Here is a 23306-nt window from a genome sequence, read left to right on the forward strand (position 1 = left end):
AATGTGCAATAAAGCTCTGATGAAATCTATTGACTCACAATTAGAAATCTGACAGTACTGTTCCAAACAGCCTTGCTTCAAGAATTTCAATGGGTTTTTTGAAGGTTGACACAAAAGCTGGAGTAACTCAGCGGGACAGGCAGCATCTATGGAGAAAATGAATGGGTGATGTTTTGGGTCAAGACCCTTCTTCAGACTGAGGGTGGGACTGTAGACTTAGTCTACATGGACTTCAGCAAAGCCTTTGACAAGATTCTGCGTGATAGGCTGCTCTGGAAGTGTAGATCGCAAGGGATCCAGGGGGAACTAGCTAACTGGATAAAGAATTAGCTTAATGAAAGGAAACAGAGGGTATTGGGGAAGGTTGTTTTTGGACTGGAGGCCTTTGACTAGTGGTGTGCCTCAGGGATTGGTGCTGGACCCATTGATGGATCCCTCATTCTCATCTCCTCTGTGTCTCCTAGTTCCTCTCTCACTCCCCCTCCCTGAAGATTGAACAAGGATAGAGTTCCCTGGTCCTCACTACATCCAACATATCATCCTGCAACATTTCCATCACCTCTAACAAGATCCCAGCACCACTCGTTTCTTCCCATCTCTACCCCTTTCTGCCTTCTGCAGAGACTGCTCTCTCCTCAACTCCTTGGTTCCCTCATCCTTTTCCACACAAACCCCCACCCCCCCCTCCCAACGCACCTGCCCCTGCAACCGCAGGAGATGCAACACCCCCTCCCTCACTTTCATCCAGGGTCCACCACAGTTCTTCCAGGTGTGACAGAGATTCACGTACACCTCCTCTACCTTCATCTGCCGCATCCGCTGTTCCCAATGTGGCTTTGTGTACATTGGCGAGACCAAGCCTAAACTTGACCACTGTTTCGCTAAACATTTGTGCTCGGCCCACCAAGGCCTACTGGATTTCCTGGTTGCCAATCATTTTAACTCCCCTTCCCATTCGCATAAGTGACCTTTGTGTCCTAGGCATTATAACCATATAACCATATAACAATTACAGCACGGAAACAGGCCATCTCGGCCCTACAAGTCCGTGCCGAACAAATTTTTTTTCCCCTTAGTCCCACCTGCCTGCACTCATACCATAACCCTCCATTCCCTACTCATCCATATGCCTATCCAATTTATTTTTAAATAATACCAATGAACCTGCCTCCACCACTTCCACTGGAAGCTCATTCCACACCGCTACCACTCTCCGAGTAAAGAAGTTCCCCCTCATATTACCCCTAAACTTCTGTCCCTTAATTCTGAAGTCATGTCCTCTTGTTTGAATCTTCCCTATTCTCAAAGGGAAAAGCTTGTCCACATCAACTCTGTCTATCCCGCTCATCATTTTAAAGACCTCTATCAGGTCCCCCCTTAACCTTCTGCGCTCCAGAGAATAAAGACCTAACTTATTCAACCTATCTCTGTAACTTAGTCCATTCTCCATTACCAGAGGGAGGCCACAAGCAAACTGGAGGAAAGCAATTCTCCAATGTTAGGTTATCCCTACAGCCACCCCCATTACCCCCCTCTTTATCCCCTACACCACCACCACCCCCCCCCCCCCCCCCTTCCTCCCCTCCCTCTTTTCCCCTCCCCCCCCCCCCTGGACTCACACCTAATTCTCCTCCCCACAATCAGTCACCTAGTCATGTTCTCCAGAGATGCTGCCTGAGCCGTTGAGTTACTCCTGCACTTTATGTCCTTTTCAATGGCAAGGATGTTGCCAGGATGCGAGGGCATGAACTACAAGCAGAGGTTGGACAGACCAGGACTTTATACCTGGAGCACAGGAGGCTGTGGGGTGATCTTACATTGGTATATAAAATAATGAGGTGAATATATAGGGTGAATGTACAGGATATTTTACTCAGTGTTGGAATCAACTCTAGGGAGGCATGAACATAGAAGTGAACAGCACAGGAAAGAGCCCTTTGGCTCACAATATTGATGGCCGAACATGAAGCCAAGTTTTACTCATCTCATCTGCCTGTAAAAAAGCTTGTTCCACACATCACCTTTAATAGCTTCCTCTGACCTCTAAGCTATTCCTTCTTGACAGTTCCACCCAGGCAAAATAGTTCTGACTGTCTACCCTATCTATGCCTTTCATAATGTTACATACTTCAATCGGTCTCTCCTCAACCTCGGACGTGTCAGTGAAAATAATCCAAGTTGATCCAAACTCTCCCTGTAGTTGAAACCCTCTAATTCAGGCAGCATTCTGGTAAACCTCTGCACCCTCTCCAAAGCCTTCACATCCTTCCTTCAGTGGGGTGACCAAATTGCACACCAAATATACATTTAAGTTGAGGGTTGGAAGATTTAATAAGAACCTGAGGGGCTAATCTTTCACTCAGAGGGTACTGGGAATCTGAAACGAGCTGCCTGGTGAACTAGTTGAGGCAGGTAGAATAACAATATTGAAAAGACACTTGGACCGATAGATGGAAGGAAAGGTCCAGAGGGCTATTGGTCAGGCACGGGTAAATGGGACAAGCTTGGATGAGCATCCTGGTCGGCATGGACTAGATGGGCTGAAGGGCTCGCTTGTATGCTACAGTTATAATTTATGTCTCTAAGGCGAGTAATTTATGATGAGTATCTAGAATGAAATTGACATGCTCGTTGCTGCCTGTACGTGTATTTGCACTGATGACATGTTCAGAAAAAGGACAATGCTTCTCAAAGTTGTGCCCAGATCCGAATTAACGATGGCATTGGCACATTTGTTTGCAATATGACGTATTGTTTACTATACTAAATTATCATAACAGTGATTTATTAATTGCAACACCGCCTCGAGCTCTCTTATATCATATCAGTGAGAGCAAAACTATGTTCTGGACAATCTCTGCAACAATTCAAATAAATTTAAATAATTCCCAAACAAATTATTTTTAAGAAAGAACTGCAGATGCTGGAAAATCGAAGCTAGACAAAAATGCTGGAGGAATTCAGCGGGTGAGGCAGCATCTATGAAGCGAAGGAATAGGCGACATTTCGGGTCGAGACCCTTCTTCAGTTTAGTTAATTTAGTTTAGACAATAGACAATAGACAACAGGTGCAGGAGTAGGTCATTCGGCCCTTCGTGCCAGCACCACCATTCACTGTGATCATGGCTGATCATCCACAATCAATACCCTGTACCTGCCTTCTCCCCATATCCCCTGACTTTGCTATCTTAACTTTAGTTTAGAGATACAGCATGGAAACAGGCCCTTCGGTCCACCTTGTCCGTGCCGACCAGCAATCCCCACATACTTACACTATCCTACACACACTAGGGACAATTTACAATTATACCAAGCAATTAGCCAACAAACCTGTACGCTTTTGGAGTGTAGGAGGAAACCAGAGATTCTGGAAAAAATTACACAGGTGACGGGAAGAATGTACAAACTCCGTACAGACAAGCAGCTGCAGTCAGGATCGAACCCGGGTCTCTGGCACTGTAAGGCAGCAACCGGGTCACCCTAAATGTCATAAGGTTTCTAGTCAGGGAGGCTTTGGGATACATGGACTGGGCCGATGCCAAGGCGTAGGAGGTGAATGGTGAGTAAACAAAAGACTAAAAGCCAGTTCTGGGATTAAAAAAAACAAAGTGCTTTCACAACTGTTTGAGTTTCTAGTGTAGTTTTATCAGCTGGTGTAAGGAGCAAAGCTTGAGATAGTGGCTTCTTTCTGTTGAATAACAGGGAGGGAGGTTCTTTGTTACCTTAAGTGGGAGTGCCTGAAATTACAAAGTGTCCTTTGACCTTGACCTGCTCAATAATATGCCCCAATGGAACTGCACTTCCTACACACACACGCATACACACACAGAAAATAGTTGGATTTTTATAGCACCTACCACAACCTCAGGCCATGCCAAGGCACTTTCCAGCGCGTTAAGCACTTGTAAAAGCACACAAGCAGCAATGGAGTTATGACCCTTGTTTCAACGGAGCTTTCATATAACCTTACAATAAAATAAAATAGATTAGTTCTATTTAAAAAGAAAGGGCAACAATTTATTCTTAACCCCAGTTTCTTATGATTTGTTGTGAGAACGTAGTTCGCTATGCTAATACTTTCTCAGGTAACGGCACACTAAACACTGGTATTTGTGCACGCAAAATAAAGAGAGGAAATATGCCCAGTGGATGGAGAATGTTTTATTTTGGGTATATGCAGAAATTATCATCCTGTCCATAAATCAAATGTTTACAGAGAGTATTTCTCGGTGCTCTGTCCTGTCTATATGTTTTGCCAACTGTCCTTATAAATTTTGGTCAACCGTCTTTTGTATTATAAATTGCTATGTCAACGGTCACAGCGGCTACGTGACGCTGTTTCTGGTGACCAAATGACTGGAGTCTCTCTCCCAACTCATCTTATTTTCATCGTGACCAAAAACAACCTTAGTTTAGTGATACACCGCGGAAACAGGCCCTTTGACCCACCGGGCCCATTCCGACCAGCGATCCCCACACATTAACATCATCCCACACACACTAGGGACAATTTTTACATTTACTAAGCCAATTAACCTACAAACCTGTACGTCTTTGGAGTGTGGGAGGAAACCGAAGATCTCGGAGAAAACCCACACAGGTCACGGGGAGAACGTGCAAACTCTGTACAAACAAGACAGACCTTGCCAACACTTGACCAGATTTTGTAACATTCTTTAGTCAATCAATACCCTGTTCCTGTAGTACCCTACCCCTTGTAGTTACCTCTTACCCTGAAAAGGCTAGATTTGTGACTCTTACCATTTTTATTTGCAGCCAGAGAACCACTTTTTTAAATTTCATTATGAACCAGTGGCTCTGGAATCCCATAAGGTTCTATCCTGGGCACCTCTCCAGCCCTCATTTCAATGCTGCCCATCAGTGTCAGCATCAAAAAAAATATTAGGTTCGCCATAATTATGTAGATGGACAAAAGGGTCAGCATGGACATGCTGGGCCAAAGGGCCTGTGTCTGTGCTGTACCACTCTAAGATTTGTTACACTGCTGGTTTTACATTCAATATCACAAGCACACAGATTTCTTCCAATTAGACTTTTAGGAAGGCTGAAGCCATTGTATTTGTTCCTTTCCACAAAGTACATTCACTCGACACTTTCATTGTCGCTGTCAATTGTCTAAGCATGAGCTAGTGTTCACTGTCTTGGTAATATAGCATCATCACCCAAAGGATCAGGTCCACATCCATAGCACTGCCCAGCTGTAACCCAGCCTTGGTTAATCTGCTACAGAGGTTTACTTCCACGTCCTTATTCCCTCTAGAATGAATCATTCCAATGTTCTTCCATCTTCCACCCAATAGAAACTTGGGCTTTTCCAAACCTTTGTTGACTGCATCAGACTTTCATTCACCAATTAGCAGAGCACTGGATGAATTTGGCAGCACATCTGATTACTTTTCATCATTCTTATCTCCGTTAACAAATTCATTGAAAATTCATTCATTGAAAACAATTATTTCTTCCCTTTTCTACAAGGCTTTGAGATTTAGATTAGTTTGGACAGACAGCATGGAAACAGGGCCTTTGGCCCACCGAGTCCATGCTGAACAGCGATCCCTGCTCACTAACACTGTTCTACATGCAATTGGGACAATTTACAAATTTCCCCAAAGCAAACCAACCAACAAACCTGGACGTCTTTGGAGTGTAGGCAGAAACCGGAGCACCCGGAGAAAACCCACGCAGGTCACGGGGAGAAGGTACAAACTCCATACAGACAGCACCTGTAGTCAGGATCGAACCAGAGTCTCTGGCACTGTGAGGCAGCAACTATATCGCTGCGCCACTGTGCCACCCTTCTATTTCTGGCTTCTAACTCTGACCTCTCAGACATCCCGCTTTAATCACACTTCCACTAGCAGCCCGCAGCCACTCCGCAAATCTACTTTTCTACCTCTCTTTTGTTTGTTGAAACATTTGGTCCGAAGAGTTTGGGCATCTGCAGTGTCATCAACAATGGCAGGCGGCTTGGAATATTTAGCTATATACAATACATTGTATAATTGTTACTTGTATATGTGGTGAGACATAGTCCATATCCTGTGCAGCTTCTAACTGTTGTATGGTGAGAATTTGGGGACTTGAGGTATTGTTTGAATTTTGGGAAGAGCACAGTGGCACAATGGTAGAGCTGCTGCCTTACTGAGCCAGAGACCCGGGTTCAATCCAGACTACGGGAGCTGTCTGTATGGAGTTTGTACGTTCTCCCCGTAATCCTGCGTGGGTTTTTTTCCGGGACTCCGTTTTCCTCTTGCACTTGAAAGATGTATATGTTTGTAGGCTAATTGGTATCGGTAAAAAAAAATTGTAAGTGGTCCCTAGTGTAAATTGTATGGGGATCGCTGGTCGGCACGGACTCAGTGGGCCGAAGGGCCTGTTTCCACGCTGTATCTCTAAACTAAACTCCACTTTAGACTCAGCTTGCAATGGATTCCATTGATTAAAGTCAAGTATGGTAATGAAGAGTGATTTCAGTCCAATCACAGAGAGACTGAAACACCATTCCTCTATCAGTGAAGCCTCACTAATGGCCATCACCCTGCATGTTGACTGGGAATTGAGGGTGTACTGGTGCTGAGGGGAATTTCATTTTCAAGTGGTCTATGGGGTTATGTGTTGCAGTTCCCAACACATGCGGTTGTGAGCTGCCTTGCAGTCTGCTTTAAAAAAAGACTAACTGGAAAAATTGCTGTCACACTCACTACTGCTGATCCAACAGACATAGTCCGACTGTATGTGCCAGCACCGACCGCCTGGGTAGTAAATTATACCAGCCACTGCATGTATAGAAAGTTGCTGCCTTTTCTCCCAGATCAAGGTCCCTAAGTAAAATACTCAATTTGAATTCAAACGATTTATGCAAAACAACCTCATGATCCTGGCAAAACTTTGTACATTAAATGCCAATGCAGATAGAACATAGAATCTTGTGTGGGAAGGAACTGCAGATGCTGGTTTAAACCGAAGACAGACACAGAATTCTGGAGCAACACAGCGGGACGTAGCATCTCTGGAGAGAAGGAATGGGTGACTTTTCGGGTCGAGACCCTTCCTCAGACTGAGTCAGGAGAAAGGAAAACAAGAGATCTAGACGATGATGTGGAGAGATATAGAACAAGTGAATGAAAGATATGCAAAAAAGTAACGATGATGAAGGAAGCAGGCCATTGTTATCTGTTTGCTGGGTGAGACTGAGAAGCTGGTGCAACTTGGGTGGGGGAGGGATGGAGAGAGAGGGAATGTAGGGGTTACTTGAAGTTAGAGAAATCAATATTGGGTTGTAAGTTGCCGAAGCAAAATATGAAAAAAGCAAAGGATTAAATCTTACCTGTTTATCAGAGCAGGTGATGTGGGCCATTGTGTCTGACAGCGTGATAAAGCAGCACCAGTTTCTCTCACTCTCTGATTCTATGCCACAGTACTGTGTTTTATTGCTATAAATATATTTAGACTTCTATTGTAGAAATTGCAGTTACACTAAAGAGATCTCTGCTACAGGTGATCACAACCTGCCACTGATTCCAATGACTTTCTCTCCTTCTGTCCATCAGGTGTTCACCGATCCAAGCAACCTCCAGCGGCACATCAGGTCTCAGCATGTGGGAGCTCGGGCACACGCTTGCCCTGACTGTGGGAAAACCTTTGCCACGTCTTCTGGATTAAAGCAGCACAAGCACATACACAGCAGCGTTAAACCATTCACCTGTGAGTTACCGCATCTGTCTTGACGTAATGTGTAATTGCAGGTGTCCTGTGTTTTCAGACATCCAATCATTCTCCTTAGTCTTGTGAGTGACTGAGTTAAAGTGCGTGGTGCAGTCCTACCACCGCTCTCTGTTTGATTCTTCATCAACATTCCCATCAGATCCAGGTTTTTCATGAAGTCCACTGGTTCAGAAACCTCTCCCTTACTGCCTTTCTCCTCTGTTGCCCCTTGAAATTCTTCGCGATTACTGCTCTGGCAGATTTGCAAACCTCCTGGGAAGATTCTGTCTCATGACCCCAACAATTCCACATCTTTTGCACCTCCCCGCAACAATCCTCAACACCTCCTCCCACATACAACCTTTCCCTCCCCAAAGAGATTTGACTGATATTGGGGTCTGCATAGAGCCTGAAGATGTTCCCCTACAGGCCGGGGGGTATAGGTCGGGGTTGAACCCCTTTGTACCCACGAGGCTGTGAATTACCGCCCACGATAGCAAAATGGCAGTTGATTTTATGATCAAAGTAGATCTGCATCTGCGGCTCACTCGCAAATAGTCCCCTGGGTGGGTGCCATCTTTGTAGCATCATGGCCAATTCAAAAACGCACTTTAACTTTCTTGTTCATATTGTCATGTTAACTGCCCAAGTATAAAGTCCTTCTTTGAAATATATGTGGTTCAGCTGCATTCTTGAAACCAATGTGGTCAATCAGATCTGTGATCTAGTGCCAGCCACCCATTACACACAGCTCATTATTTACAGAGAGTTGACCTTACAGACTCTTTTCTGCACAGGTTTCAGCTCTAGCCATTACAAATTGCAAATTAAATGGAATTTCTGATAATTGGCCTGTTTGCTATCTCAAACCCATTAGTTCTCAGTGATAAGATTCTTTGCAAAAGTTTCCATCAGATTTGCCGCTTCAGCAGCACTGAGCTGGTCATAGCATTGAAAATCTGAGGATTCATTTGCATGCTGGGAATGATAATTCACAGCGATAGGCTGACACGTCAGCCACAGCCTGAACACTTAATGAAAACATGTTCTAACCTGGGCATTTGTATTTGTGTTAGTCGCACCCTCCTGGGGACACAAAGTAGCTCTCTAGAATGGAACTAAATATATAGAATCTGTCACCGTTCCTTCAAGCAAACAGGGCCTGGTGTCACTGGCCTGAGGTTACATCTTCCCACTTCAAGGAGGGAATAAAAGCAGATGCTGACTATGTGTCTGCGGCAGCAAGGATTGAACACTGCCAACTGCAGCTACTCTTGACTTTCATAACTTAAAAGGAGCTGAATTAGGCCATTCGGCCCATCAAGTCTACTTTGCCATTCAATCATGGCTGATCTATCTTTCCCTCTCAGCCCCATTCTCCTGCCTATGTTAACCCCATAACCCCAATGTTTATGTTTCCACTGATTCCGCCCTCTCATTAACATTTGATTTCACCGCATTCGCCAATTGATGTCCTACCTGTTCATTCTCCAAGAGGAGGGATAGTGAAGCCCACTTATTGTTCACCTGCGATAATGGGTGTGTGAAACCTTCCTGCTTGTTGCTGCTACTGGGAAGTGATCCAGCCGGTTGCTTTTGTCTATAAACCACCCTCCATGGCCATGTGATGTTTTAAAACATGGTTAATAGTGAGATTCCGTTTCTGTGGGGATCGTTCTCATGTCTAAGCTGGGAACCCATCCCGTACAATTGGTTCATCACTGCACCAGTGGTACGATAGAACTTAGGCAGATAAGCTTGTGATCATTTGAGAGATAAGCATGAGACCAAAAAACACACTGGACAAATTGAGGAGTCAGGAGCTGCTGGGTAATGGGAAACTGAATGGCCTGGAATGATGATAGCAGGTTTGACTACATACATGGACTATAAATGTCATTGTAAAGCCTGGGTAGCTATCCTAACTGAAAAGGTAAGAAGGTTGGATATCTCTAACACAGAGAATTTGGAGACTGCATAAATGAATATGTCCAAGGCAGAGATAGATTTTGGTCTACAGGGATAGAAACATAGAAACTAGGTGCAGGAGGAGGCCATTCGGCCCTTCGAGCCAGCACCGCCATTCATCGTGATCATGGCTGATCGTCCCCTATCAATAACCCGTGCCTGCCTTCTCCCCATATCCCTTGACTCCACTAGCCCCTAGAGCTCTATCTAACTCACTCTTAAATCCATCCAGTGACTTGGCCTCCACTGCCCTCTGTGGCAGGGAATTCCATAAATTCACAAGTCTCTGGGTGAAAAAGTTTTTTCTCACCTCAGTCTTAAATGACCTCCCCTTGATAACATGAGTTATAGAGGAAAAGTTAATTGGCTCGGTTGAAATCTAATCATATATGATCTTATTTAAGAGTAGGACTAATTCACCTCATACATCTACTATTCCTGTTTTTTATAATCTTATAAGGAAATAGGAGTATAAAAATAGAAATAACAGTTGGCTATTTTCCCTGTAAAACCTGCTTTGCCATTCAATATACTTACCTCATTCCTACCTTCCCACACTAACCAATGTTCCTTGATTCCCCTCATATGAAAACATCGAGCTCTTTATTCCTTCCCTCTATTTTCTGTTCATTCAGCTCTGTTTTTTAAGAGAGACAGACTATGAAAACACAGATACCCACAAATCATAAACTCTCTTTCAGTGACTGGGTTTTCTAACCTTTCTGTGTGGGAGACCTGATAAATATTGATGAGCTTACAGATGCCCTGCCAATACTGGCCGGATTGATAACAAGCTTTCAGGATCCTCTCCATTTATTGGGACAATGCCAGTGATGTCCCCTGTTTTAATCTTAAATTCAAGTGTCAGCTACTCAATGGGTGCTCTAATTGCAGCAACTCTGGTTATTTATCAGGTGGCAGAATGCAGAGAAATGTCTGGTAATGGTTAGAGATGAGACGGTCTTACAAGCGTCTCAGTTTGATCTCCTGCATTCTACCATGTTCATTCTTATGGAAGTAACAGTTTCATTGCATTGTTACTGTTTTGGATCAATAGTTCAGAACATAAATATCACAGAATTTGTTTCCTCTTGGGTAGGTATTCCATCTTGCTTCCTGTAGCTTCAGCTATTTTGTGTCTGGCTGGCTGATATTGTCATCCAATTTTGAGGATATCAAAGCTGAAGCAATGAAACATTTGATCACCTTGGGCATTACTGGGCATCCCAAAGTGGGAATACCATAACCCATCTTTATATTGACGTTTTGGATGAGAATGTTCAAGGCACGGTTAGTAAATTTACAGATGACACAAAAGTGGGTGGCATTGTAGATAGTGAAGATGGTTATATATCATTACAGCGGGTTGGGCAGGTGGGCTGAGGACTTGTTAATGGAATTTAATGCAGACAAGTGCGAGGTGTTACATTTTGGGAAGTCAAAGCAGGGCAGGACCTTCATGGTGAATGGCAGGGCTCTGGGGAGCATTGTGGAGCAGAGGGATCTAGGAGTGCAGGTACATAGTTCCTTGAAAGTTGAATCGCTGGTTGATAGGGTGGTCAAGAAGGCTTTTGGCACATTGGCCTTCATCAGTCAGAGTGTGGAGTATAGATGTTAGGATGTTACAGTTGTACGTGACATTGGTGAGGCTACATTTGGAGTACTATGTTCAGTTTTGCTCTTCCTGTTACTGGAAAGATGTTGTTAAGCTGGAAAAGGTGCAGTGAAGATTTATAAAGATGTTGCCAGGACCCGAGGGCATGAGCTGTAGGGAGAAGTTGGACAGGCGAGTAGTTTATCTTTTGGATTGCTGGAGGATGAGTGGTGGTCTTATAGAGGTGTATAGGATCAAGAGGGGAATAGTTGGAATAAATGCACAGTCTTTTAGCCAATGTATGGGACTCAAGAACCAGAGGACATAGAAACCTGAACGGAAACCTCTGGAGACTTTGCGCCCCAACCAAGGTTTCCGTGCGGTTCCCAGAGGTTGCAGGTGGTTGCCGGAGGTTGCAATAGTGGAAGCAGGTAGGGAGACTGACAAAAACCTCCGGGAACCGCACGGAAACCTTGTGTGGGGCGCAAAGTCTCCAGAGGTTTCCGTTCAGGTTTCCTAAGTGGGACAAGGGCATAAAAGTATGAGGGGAAAAGTTCAATAGGAATCTGAGGGGCAACATTGGTGGTGGGTATATGGAACAAGCTACAGGAGCTGGGCTGAAGGGCCTGTTTCCCTGCTATATGACTATGTAAAAAGTCAAATAGTGTTTACTTTGGCCCAATAACGTTCCTTCATCACCATTTACACACTCACCCCATCCTCAAAATCCTTCACCAGTGTATTACCTGTGACTGTGTGTTGAATATTTGATGCTATGTAAACTATTTACAAATCTCTGCAACCTATAAACCATCAACTAACTTCCACACTATTATGGCTTTTAAAAGAAAATCTAAATACACTCCAAATAAATGATTTATTTCCTTGGTGTCGCTGTGAAATATATTCACCAAGTGCTATAATGGGGCTAGTTATATTACTCAACTGATTGGATCGATAGGAATTATGCTAAGAAAATTGAATAGGAAATGAGGCCAGAAGTGGTGATGGATGAAGGAATGGGACACACTAGTATAATCTACACCTGATAAGCTGAGTGGTCACTGCTGGTTTCACTTTCTGGTGTGCTTACGTCTGAACTGACTTATCTAAGGACCTCCGGTATAGGGGTGGTACCATTGAGTTGTGCCGATGTGTAGATCTGTTGTCAATGCTGCATGGGATGAGCATGCATGTGTGAGATCTGTACGTGTCCACATTCTAAAACATCCATTCACTCTCATCTCCGCCAGGAAACCTTTTCAGCATCAACCGGCAGTTTTCACAATTAGAAGGCCGAGGGAGGACACTAAAATATGTTTGATTTTGTTCTTATTCGCCAATGGCTTCTCTTGCTAATTGAATGTCACAGACAGATAACACAAAATAATAAGAAGGATTTCATAAGAACCCATAAATTGAGAACTTTACGTCTTGCAGCACCGCAAATGGGCAGTCAGGGATCAGAGTCCATTTTATTTTCTGTGTGATTCAGGTCTTGGTGCACAGAACTCTCTTCAATCCCTTAGCCCAGAATGCTCCAGGAGATTAACATCTCAAGTTGTGTAAATGATTGTGGGAGTTAACTTGCAGAGACATTGGGACATTCAAGTACTACTTGGAGATCATCTCAAAGTTCATCCATTGAGTGGAGGTGGGGAGCAGGGGCTTTGTAGCCAGTTCCACCGCAGGGCTCCTGAGGGAAGTAGGAGTCAAAGGGTAGGCACAAAGGAGGGCAATAAAAGAACTTGCCAATGGAGCAGTCACTGGCTGTGGCTGAAGAGGAAAGATGCTGCCTGGGCTGCCACGTGACCATCTAGAGGCTAACAATAAGACACACACCTAGGTCTGATCACTCTGCGGTGGGCCTGCCTCGACTGAGGATGTCTTGTGATAAAAGGCCAAAACACCTAGTGACGTTGAGGTACACAACTGAAGATGTGTCTGATTGGTAGCAAACTCACCTAGTGGTCATACCCAAGAATGTCAATTGTAGTGAAATCTTAGGGATTGTAACATCCAGTCCTACTAATCAATCTATCTTATTGAATTATATCTGTCTCATGAAGCTCTTGACATTTGCATACACCTCCTATGACAGCTGAACTTGCAGTTCTCACATTGTTGTTGCATCATTTTCCATTATAGATTAATATGTTCACATTTATAATGTATTTTGTAATGTATTTTCTTGAAAGTTGATGCTGTGATCCACAACTATTGATAAGTTGAGAGGTCACTCAACTCCATGACCATCATTCTTCAGTCCCCCAAATAGCTCAAAGTGCCTCCTGAAACGTTCTTCTTTCCATTATTTTCCCATTCAATAACTAAAAAGTCCATACTAAACATGAAAAATAGCTTCACATTTTCTAATGCCACTATAAAACCTCTTTTTTGAAGGCCTAAATTCTCTCAAATCCCTGTTCAGACCTGATATTGCCAGAAAAAGCTGCAAATCTTTTGCTAAGTTTGATTTGTGCAATCCCCGCATGTGTCTAATTTAACAGGATGCTTCAATGTTGCTCATCGGGTGTCCTGAACTTACCTTTGTTTAGCTGCAAGTGGATATTGTCAAGTTAAACAATTGGACATGGAGATGGGAGATAATTCATTTTGGTTAGAACAAAATAGAAACACAGAATATTTTTAAATAGTGAGGAAATAGTAAATGCCGATGAACCAAGTGATCTTAGTGTGCTAGTTTAAGAAATGCAGAACTTTAATGTGCAGATATAATTGCTAGGAGGATGAATATTTTATTGAAAGTCAGTTGAAGTGAAAACATGGGAAGTATATCTACAATTTCTTTCAAAATTTAGATATATCATTGTGTGGAGTTTCTGCCTCTGTGCTAAGAGTGGGACACAGGAGACGGTCATTTTACCGAGTCCTGCTCGAATTACGTTCCTCCTCATGTGAAAGTGCCCAATGTACAATGGCAAATTAGCAACGACCACCTTTGAAGGGATATCACTTCAGTATTTACATAATACTTTTGTTTTTTGAAGACATAATCAAAAATGTCGACAAGGGCAGAGCTGTAGATGTTTTATATATGGACTTCAGCAAAGCATTCATCCACGTTCCACATGGTAGGCTGCTCTGGAAAGTTAGGTCGCATGGGATCCAAGGAGAGATAGCTGTATGGATAGAAAATTGACTTCATGGAAGGAAGCAGAGGGTGATGGTGGAAGGTTGCTTCTCGGACTGAAGGCCTGTAGCGAGTGATTTACCTCAGGGTTCAGTGTTGGGCCCGTTACTGTTTGTCATATATATCAATAATTTGGATGAGAACATACATGGCAAGATTAGCAAGTTGAAGATGATACAAAAATGGGTGTTTTTAGTGAGTTGTATAAAATCATGAGAGGAATAGGTTGGGTAGATGCACAGAGTCTCTTGCCCAGAGTAAGAAAACCAATGACCAGAGGACATAGGTTTAAGGTGAAGGGGAAAAGATTCAATGAGAATCTGAGGGGTAACTTTTTCACACAAAGGGTGGTGGGTGTGTGGAACAAGCTGCCAGAGGAGATCGTTGAGGCAGGGAGCATCCCAACATTTAAGAAACAGTCAGACAGGTACATGGTGGGATACTGGCCAAACGCAAGCACGTGGGAGTAGTGTAGCTGGTACATGTTGGCCGGTGTGGGCAAGGTGGGCCGAAGGGTCTTTTTCCATGCTGTATCTCTCCAATAAGATTTTGATTGGCATAAACATTGTTACAATTGGATTAGACCAGGAATATTTACACTAAAGAAAAATGGGGTACATAGTTTTGAAAATGGAGCAGTTATTTACAAAGTGTCATTCCTAGTTTCAAGGTGAAACTATTAGAATTTTCAGACCCGGATCCAACTATTTTCCATTCATTAGCAACATCCCGAATTGGAAAAGCAAGTTTGTACAATTATCCCGCTACATCACGGGGGAAGGAGAAGTGGCAGATAAACTTCACTCTGGAGAAATTTAAGAGAATCCATTTGGAGAGACAAGAAACATGAACAGTAATAATTCCTTATGAGAAGCATTGCTAGTTTCACCATATTTACTTACTTTGCTATTATCAGGGATCCTGTCCATCTTGGAATGTATGTGGACTGATTCCTGAAAATAGCTGGGTGAATGGATAAGATGGAAAGTTTGTTACAAGCAATACTTTTCGTTATTGGCTGAAACATAGCAAGGAATGTCATGCTTCAGATACACAAGACATCACTTAGGTTACAGCTACGAATTTGTGCTTCATTCTGCTCGCCATGTTATAGGAAAGATGTGATCGCACTACTCTGAGAGAATGCCGAGGAGATTATGAGGATGTTGCCAGGCTGGAGAGATTTAATTCTCCAGGAAGGATTGACTGGGCTAGGAACAGAGGATGTTGAGGATAATTCATTCAAGAATATAGCTAAACGGGATCCAGGCAGGTTGAGACAAAGCTCCCACTTCACTGAGTTCAGTAACAGGGAGATGACTTTAAAAAGGATTTGAAGGAACAGTACTTCTATCCGGGGACAGTGAACCTTCACAAGTCACCCCCAGATAAGGTGATTGAGGCGTAAAATTCCTTCACATTTAAAATGACCTGGATGTCATTTAATGTGCGGCTGTTGACAAAGCTGTGGACCAGTGCGTGGGTCATAAATTGGATGGGCTGAATCTTCTGGGCCATTACTTTCTGTAATTCTATTCATTTGTTACAAATAGTGCTGCTCTTCAATTTTGCTGTTTAGTATTAGCAATGGAACGTTGGTTAGATTTTGAGGATTCCATTGAATTCCCAGGCATTTGAGTTGAGCTTGTCAATACTCCAGTCACTGAGCGACAGGGATTGGGCATCTCCATCTTAGGGAAGGAAGGTAAGACATTGAAAAGTAGAGAGGACAACCCCTCCATCACGAGCTGGACCATCACCATGCATGGTGAAGCATCCCGCAGAGGAGAGGGAGTGAGGTGGATGTGTGGGTGGAGGTGGACAACATATCCCATTGTGCAGCCACAAGTCCCAGCAGTTGATCTCTCACTGTGACACTGCTTAGTATAAGTTAGTATGAGAGGATTTAGAATTGGTTTGATGATATTGTAATTTTATTTATCTGTATAATATTGACAGATAGGAGGCAGGGACAAGCATGGACACAGAGTGATGGTAAGAAATCTTTTTTTGTATAGCTGTTGAAGCTCAGGAGTGCATTGTCCCCCATAACCAATTGCCACTCAGTCACTCACTCATTTTAAGCCTCAAATAGACACAAAATGCTGGAGTAACTCGGTGGGTCAGGCAACATCTCTGGAGAAAAGGAACAGGCGGCGTTTCTCCAGTCTGAAGAAAGGTCTCGACCCAAAGCCTCACCTATACCTTTTCTCCAGAGATACTGCCTGACCCACTGAGTTACTCCAGCATTTTGTGTCTATCTTCGGCCTAAATCATCTGCAGTTCCTTCTTACTCATTTTAATCCTGGTCATTTCTAAAACGAAGGCAGCCATGTTCCATTTGCCCTCAGGAAACAAGAAAACTAATTTTAATTTGAGGATGTGAGATGCCTCGCTCTTCCCTGCACAACTTAGTATGCCGAGTTGTAGAAGGATTTTATTTGGTAACAATTTTGATATGTTAGTTAATTTGCTTTGGTTGCCTTCCTTTGTACATTATTTGATGTACAGAAGTCCGAGAGGGACAAGGGCAATGGAAAATGGAATCATCTTTCCCATCAGCTCCATTATAGGCAGTAAATTCTTCGGACAAAACATTGGCACGTCAGCCAATGCACTAAGCATTAACAGGCAAAATAATATCCCGTAGGATTCACTTGCATTTGGTAACTGAATGTAACATAAAAAACAAATCAATAAAGTGAAATGACTGGTGGAGCACTGAAGTATAATTGTTTTCTTTGGACTTTGTGTTATATGGGAACTATCTTTGCAAATACAGCAAAGGCTCTTTCCACTGAAGATAGACACAAAAAGCTGGAGTAACTCAGCAGGACAGGCAGTATCTCTGGAGAGAAGGAAGAATAGGTGACGTTTCGGGTCGAGACCCTTCTTCAGACAGTGAGGGAAACAAGAGACAGAAAATAAATGAATGAAAGATAGGCAAAAGGACAAATCAAAGGCAGCAACGATGATCAAGGAAAGGTGGAGCCCACAATGGTGCATTGTTGGCTGTGGGGAGTGATACAAACAGTGAAACTCAGCAGGACGACAGTGAAATTAGTAAGTCGACTAGGATGGGGGAGGGACGGAGAGAGAGGGGATGCAAGGTTGAAGTTAGAGGAATCAATATTCATACCACTCGGTTGTAAGCTGCCCAAGCGAAATATAAGGTGCTGTTCCTCCAATTTGCGTTTGGCCTCACTCTGACAGTGGAGGAAGCCCAGGGCAGCACAAAGGCTTTTCACAGTTGGCCAAGTATCTTTTTACTCCTCTTTGGGATGATTCAATGTACCATGACCTTCCGACACATCCCAGGTCTCCTTTGCCCTTTGTGAAGAGCAGCCCAAAAAACACAGGGTGTTATCCAAATACTTTACAATATTCACATTCCTGTGTGAGTGGGTAAATAAAAATGTATTATTTAAAAACAAAATTCAAAGCAGCAGTTGTGTCTTATGCTCACTTGAAGTGATCCATAGTGGCAAGTGACCTTTCAGCTTATCTCCAATGATGGGTACTTGTGTAGAGGAATTCAAGGACATATACCATTGGGTTTGTGGTCTGACTAAACTCCTATCCATGTAAACGGCTTGACTAGGCAGCTGTTAATATTACTGTTGAGGCACCTAAATCCTGTGTGCTTCTTTGTCTGCATTATTCGAATTAGATATGAGAAGATTGATGCTACATTTCTCCTTTGTGTTTAATTGCAGGTGAGGTCTGTCACAAATCCTACACTCAGTTCTCCAACCTCTGTCGACATAAAAGAATGCACGCCGATTGTCGGACACAAATAAAGTGCAAAGACTGTGGTCAGATGTTCAGCACCACCTCCTCGCTGAACAAGCACCGTAGGTTTTGTGAGGGCAAGAACCATTATAACCCCAGTCCAATGTTTCATCAAGGTCTACCACTCACTCCGAGTGCCATGCTGGACAAGTCCAAGCCTACATCCTCTCTCAACCACGCTTCCTTGGGCTTCAATGATTATTTCCCCTCGCGCCAACACCCAACGGGATTGCCCTTCTCGCCCACAGCCACGTTTCCAGCTCTCGCTCCAGGCTTCCCAGGCCTTTTCCCCCACTCGCTCTATCCCCGAGCTCCTGTGCTACCAAGCAACGCGTTGTTGAAAGGCTGCTTAAATCACGATATTGATGCAAATGTCCAGAGCCACATGGGGAACCCCTCCGTATCACAAGCATCATCCTTGGTGTCTTCCTTCAATGACAGGGACGCCCCTTTAGAAGGGAAAAACAATGTTCGATCTGACAATTGTTTCACTGAGAAAAACAAGGTAAAAAACACTGACTTATCGGAAGGTAGTGACTTTGAAGACATCAATACAACAAGTGGGACTGACCTGGAAACAACGACAGGCACTGGGTCTGATTTGGACAGTGATGTGGAAAGCGATGGAGATAAAAAGAAGGAAAAAGCCAGTCTGTCAGCCAAAGGAACGGAGAACGTTACTTCAGTCTCCCTCAACACGAACAACGAAATCGATGAACAGGCGCAGTACCTTCCATCCCAACATTCCTTCTTCCCCCCTCCCGATGAACAGAGCCTCCCGACCAGCGCTGCTAACGATTCCATTAAAGCTATCGCTTCCATTGCGGAGAAATACTTTGGCACAGGTTTCATGGGGATGCAAGAGAAGAAAATGGGATCACTTCCATACCACTCCATGTTTCCGTTCCAGCTCTTCCCGAACTTCCCACATTCCATATATCCTTTCACGGACCGAAATCTTAATTCCAATCTCCTGGTGAAAAATGAGCCAAAGTCGCCAAGAGAGCACCAGAAAAGTGGCAATGCCAGCTCCGAGTCGCCCTTTGACCTTACCACCAAACGGAAAGAGGCAAAGCTCCTCCCCGCGTCTAAGCTTATAGTGTCCACGCTATCTGGCGAGGAGCAACCCTTGGACCTGAGCATCAGTGGCCGCAGCCGGGTCAGTCAAAACGGCCCAGGAGAGCCCAGGAAGAACCACGTGTTTGGTGAACGCAAAATGATGATCAATGATGAGCTCCCCAAGGTGCCGCACCAGCAACCCTTCCATTACGCCAAGCCATCGCCCTTTTTCATGGATCCCATCTACAGGTATTCATAGATCCTATAGTACACATTCAATCTTCCTTCATAGGAAACCACTGCTTCGGATTGAACTGTTTCCTTTAAGCTAAAAATGTATCTTGTGAAATGTTTGTAGAAATTTTCCTTCAGTTGCCTGAAGCTCTGAGACAACCTTAAATTGTCTTCATTCCTTCTGTTAAGCTGTGAGAAGTTCCCAGGCTGTCTATAGCCCATCTCTCCTCTGCTGCACCTCTTCTCCCCCACCCCACCCACCCACCTCACCACTTAAATGTTAGGTTTAATTTTAGTTTAGAGATATGGCACGGAAACAGGCCCTTCGTCCCACCGAGCCCGCGCCGACCAGTGATCCCCGCACATTAACACTATCCTACACACACTGGGCACAATTTACAATTTTACCAAGTCAAATAACCTACTAACCTGTACGTCTTTGGAATGTGGGAGGAATGTGGAGCACCCAGGGAAAACCCACATAGGCCATGGAGAGAAGGTACAAGCTCCGTACAGACAGCATCCGTAGTCAGGATCCAACCTGGGTCTCTGGGACTGTAAGGCTGCAACTCTACCGCTGCACCAGCGTGCTGCCCTTGACGAGGAGTATGCCTTCATTGTCAACAGGAAGTTTGCATCACATTGGCTGTGATGTTGCTCACAGCAGGACAATTGGTGTTGGAGGTTAGTGACAGTATGTTGGTGGGAGTACCAGTGTTCTTCACTGCCCATGTCACTCTTCCACCTTCTGAGCAGGAATTGAGATGTGGAAACTGAAGAGAAATTCCAAAATTAATGAAGCCTGTTGTTATTTTGAATATGAAGTGTCGCAAATATTCCATTGTCCAACTTGGTGATATTTGTTTGAACTGTGCAAATAGAAATATAGAAACATAGAAAATAGGTGCAGGAGTAGGCCATTCGGCCCTTCGAGCCTGCACCGCCATTCAATATGATCATGGCTGATCATCCAACTCAGTATCCCGTACCTGCCTTCTCTCCATACCCCCTGATCCCTTTAGCCACAAGGGCCACATATAACTCCCTCTTAAATATAGCCAATGAACTGGCCTCAACTACCTTCTGTGGCAGAGAGTTCCAGAGATTCACAACTATCTGTGGTAAAAATGTTTTTCTTATCTCAGTTCTACTTAAACCACAGACTGGCCGATGCACCAATATGGTACTGGAAGTATTTCAGTTATGGCATACTACACAATATGGATATAGACAATAGACAATAGGTGCAGAAGTAGGCCATTCGGCCCTTCGAGCTAGCATCGTCATTCAATGTGATCATGGCTGATCATCCGCAATTAGTACCCCATTCCTGCCTTCTCCCCATATACCCTAACTCCGCTATCTTTAAGAGTCCTATCTAGCTCTCTCTTGAAAGTATCCAGAGAACCTGCCTCCACTGCCCTCTGAGGCAGAGAATTCCACAGACTCACTACTCTCTGTGAGAAAAAGTGTTTCCGTGTCTCTGTTCTAAATGGCTTACTCCTTGTTCTTAAACAGTGGCCATGAATTGACCAGGTTATAAACAGTGTAAATTTTCCATTTTGCGGCTGTTTGTATAAGTGTGTGTTGGTGTGGTCAATGAACAATGCACACCTGTGCACCTGTCCACATCACCTTGCAATGCCCTCCAGTAACCTGCTAACATGCACAGCTCACTACACAATCCATGTGGGTCTCAGTAGTCCTTGGAGGCCCATTTGATTTGAATAATAGAAAGATTTTGATGGTTTTGCAAAAAATAGTTTGTTCAAAGAAAGCAGCAGAGCATTGGGCTCGCGTAAACACCAACTGGTGCTGGATTATGTGTCTTGCCAACACACTCTGTACATCTGCTAATAATGATGTGGGTCAGAGACTCCAACATGAGATGGAATAATAAGCATATTAATTGCTAATTGACATGAGCTTGCAACATTATAACCAAATTATAGTAAAATTGATATCTTATGAAAGAAGTTGCAAGTTAGATGCCAACCAACGCACTCCAATACATGTACAGCAATAGAGGAATCTATATGTTGAATATTTGGATGTTTTCATAATCCTTTCCTCTGTCGAGCTGGATAGATCACAAAGTTTTCTATTTCCGCTCCTGGTTTATGTTAATATAGTTATTATATCCAACTCATTGTTACTGTCCAGTGATCCATGATAGGACATGTTTGTCAATGGGACCAGGCTTGGCTGTGATGCCTTGGAGTGTTAAACATGAGGAATGGGTTAGGGTGCTGAACGAGGTGTACTCACGCAAGTACCATTGCCTTCAGGAAAAGGAGTTAAAAAGAAAGGATTAAGATATATTTCCTTCTGAAAGCTGAGCAAGCCTATAGAAAAACTCCACCATTCTACAGAAACGTTCTGATCTTATTGTTCACGATGCAGGCAAGGTAGTGTGGTGATTACAGTACAAGAAGAGGAGAGATTCTGAGATCAAAACCACTTTGGCACATAGCAAACTCAACTAATGCAAATGTTTTATTCCAAAATTATAATAAGAGTAATCTAATAACTTGGTTTAATTATGCAACAACAATGCACTGTTAAAGCGAAGCCGGAGTGAATGCTTTTTAACGCTGTTGTGCATCAAGGAATATGGAGTTAGTGCAGTAAAGTGGCATTCAGCTATAAATACAGCTATTCAGATGCAAAGAAGGTGCAAAGGGCTGAACAGTCCACCCCTGCTCCTAGATCTTAGTTCTTGTCATTACCGTGAGATCGCAGGTCGCAGATTTTAAAATTTCATATTTCAATAGATCAGGTCGCTAATGTGATAATAATAGGCTATTGAAAGCCATGCAAGTTGACATTTACTACAAAACCCAACAGTGATCTTTAGCCGAGCCGAGCCGAGCCGAGCCGAGCCGAGCCTGTGACTCCAGTTCATTGTAGTCGCCTTGACTCTGGACAAAGTGAGAGCAGTGAGAGATGTGCAGCAAATGCAGACTTACCTGTCACTCATTTTGCACAAACTGTCGGCTTCTGCTTGAAAAGGTGTGAAACTTTGCTCCCATGTTAATGGTGCCACCTGCCAAGTGTGGGATTGAGAAGCAGAGTCCCAGCCATCCTGCTGCTGATCATGTGAAAGGTGTGGAAACAGAGAGGGAACTGCAGTCCAGTCCTGCATTACACAGAAGATGCCACAGCCAGGATTTCATCCCAACCTTTGCTTTTCTCTTTCAGCTGGAACCACCTGCAATATACAGCGTAAGTGTGCATCTTTCCTTAACATTGTTCCCAAGTGGCCCTGTGAGAGGTAGGATTTTGTTTGGGAATTGTTGAGCGCTGATTTAACTCTTTACTTCTCGGTCCAGCAGGGTGGAGAAAAGGAAAGTGATGGATCCTCTGAACTCATTGAAGGAGAAGTATCTGCGGCCAAACCCACTGCTGTTCCACCCTCAGGTACACACAGTCACCATCTGCATGTCTCTTGAGGAATTTACCTGAAACATCCACGTTGATTGTTAAAGTTCTCCAGAGTGTAGCAAGTTATTGGAGTCTCTATAGGCAATTATTTATGTTGTTTGTGTTCATGAAGAAGCAAGTATATTTTTACAGTAGAATATTGTTTTGTGTTTCACTGTGTTTCAGCTTTAGATTTAATATTCATCACTATTGTATTCCATTAAAACCAGGCATTCCCCGGTGAAAGCCCTGGATCTCTTAAAGGGTGTTGAACCTTAAGGTTCCCTGCTTAATGTTGCACCTTATGATGAGTTGCCTGATCTCAGCCTTGGGAGGAATGTTGGCTTTCTACAAGTT

General features: G+C 43.7%; 1 protein-coding gene across 5 annotated transcripts in view; it reads left to right on the top strand.

Annotated features, from left to right (window-relative positions):
• Positions 1 to 23306, top strand: part of prdm16 (PR domain containing 16) — a 733455-nt gene that overhangs the window by 643979 nt on the left and 66170 nt on the right. Inside the window, exons 7-10 of one of the 5 annotated variants that reach the window (XM_055659693.1) lie at positions 7572 to 7725; positions 16401 to 16436; positions 18158 to 19541; positions 22859 to 22946. In XM_055659693.1, the coding sequence (XP_055515668.1) occupies positions 7572 to 7725; positions 16401 to 16436; positions 18158 to 19541; positions 22859 to 22946 (1662 nt within the window). Of the gene's footprint in view, positions 1 to 7571; positions 7726 to 16400; positions 16437 to 18157; positions 19542 to 22727; positions 22752 to 22858; positions 22947 to 23306 lie in introns of all 5 variants that reach the window. The other 4 variants (XM_055659694.1, XM_055659695.1, XM_055659696.1 and 1 more) reach the window with 4 other exon arrangements.

This window comes from Leucoraja erinacea, chromosome 30 (assembly GCF_028641065.1).
Source record: "Leucoraja erinacea ecotype New England chromosome 30, Leri_hhj_1, whole genome shotgun sequence".
Taxonomy (NCBI): Eukaryota; Metazoa; Chordata; class Chondrichthyes; order Rajiformes; family Rajidae; genus Leucoraja; species Leucoraja erinaceus.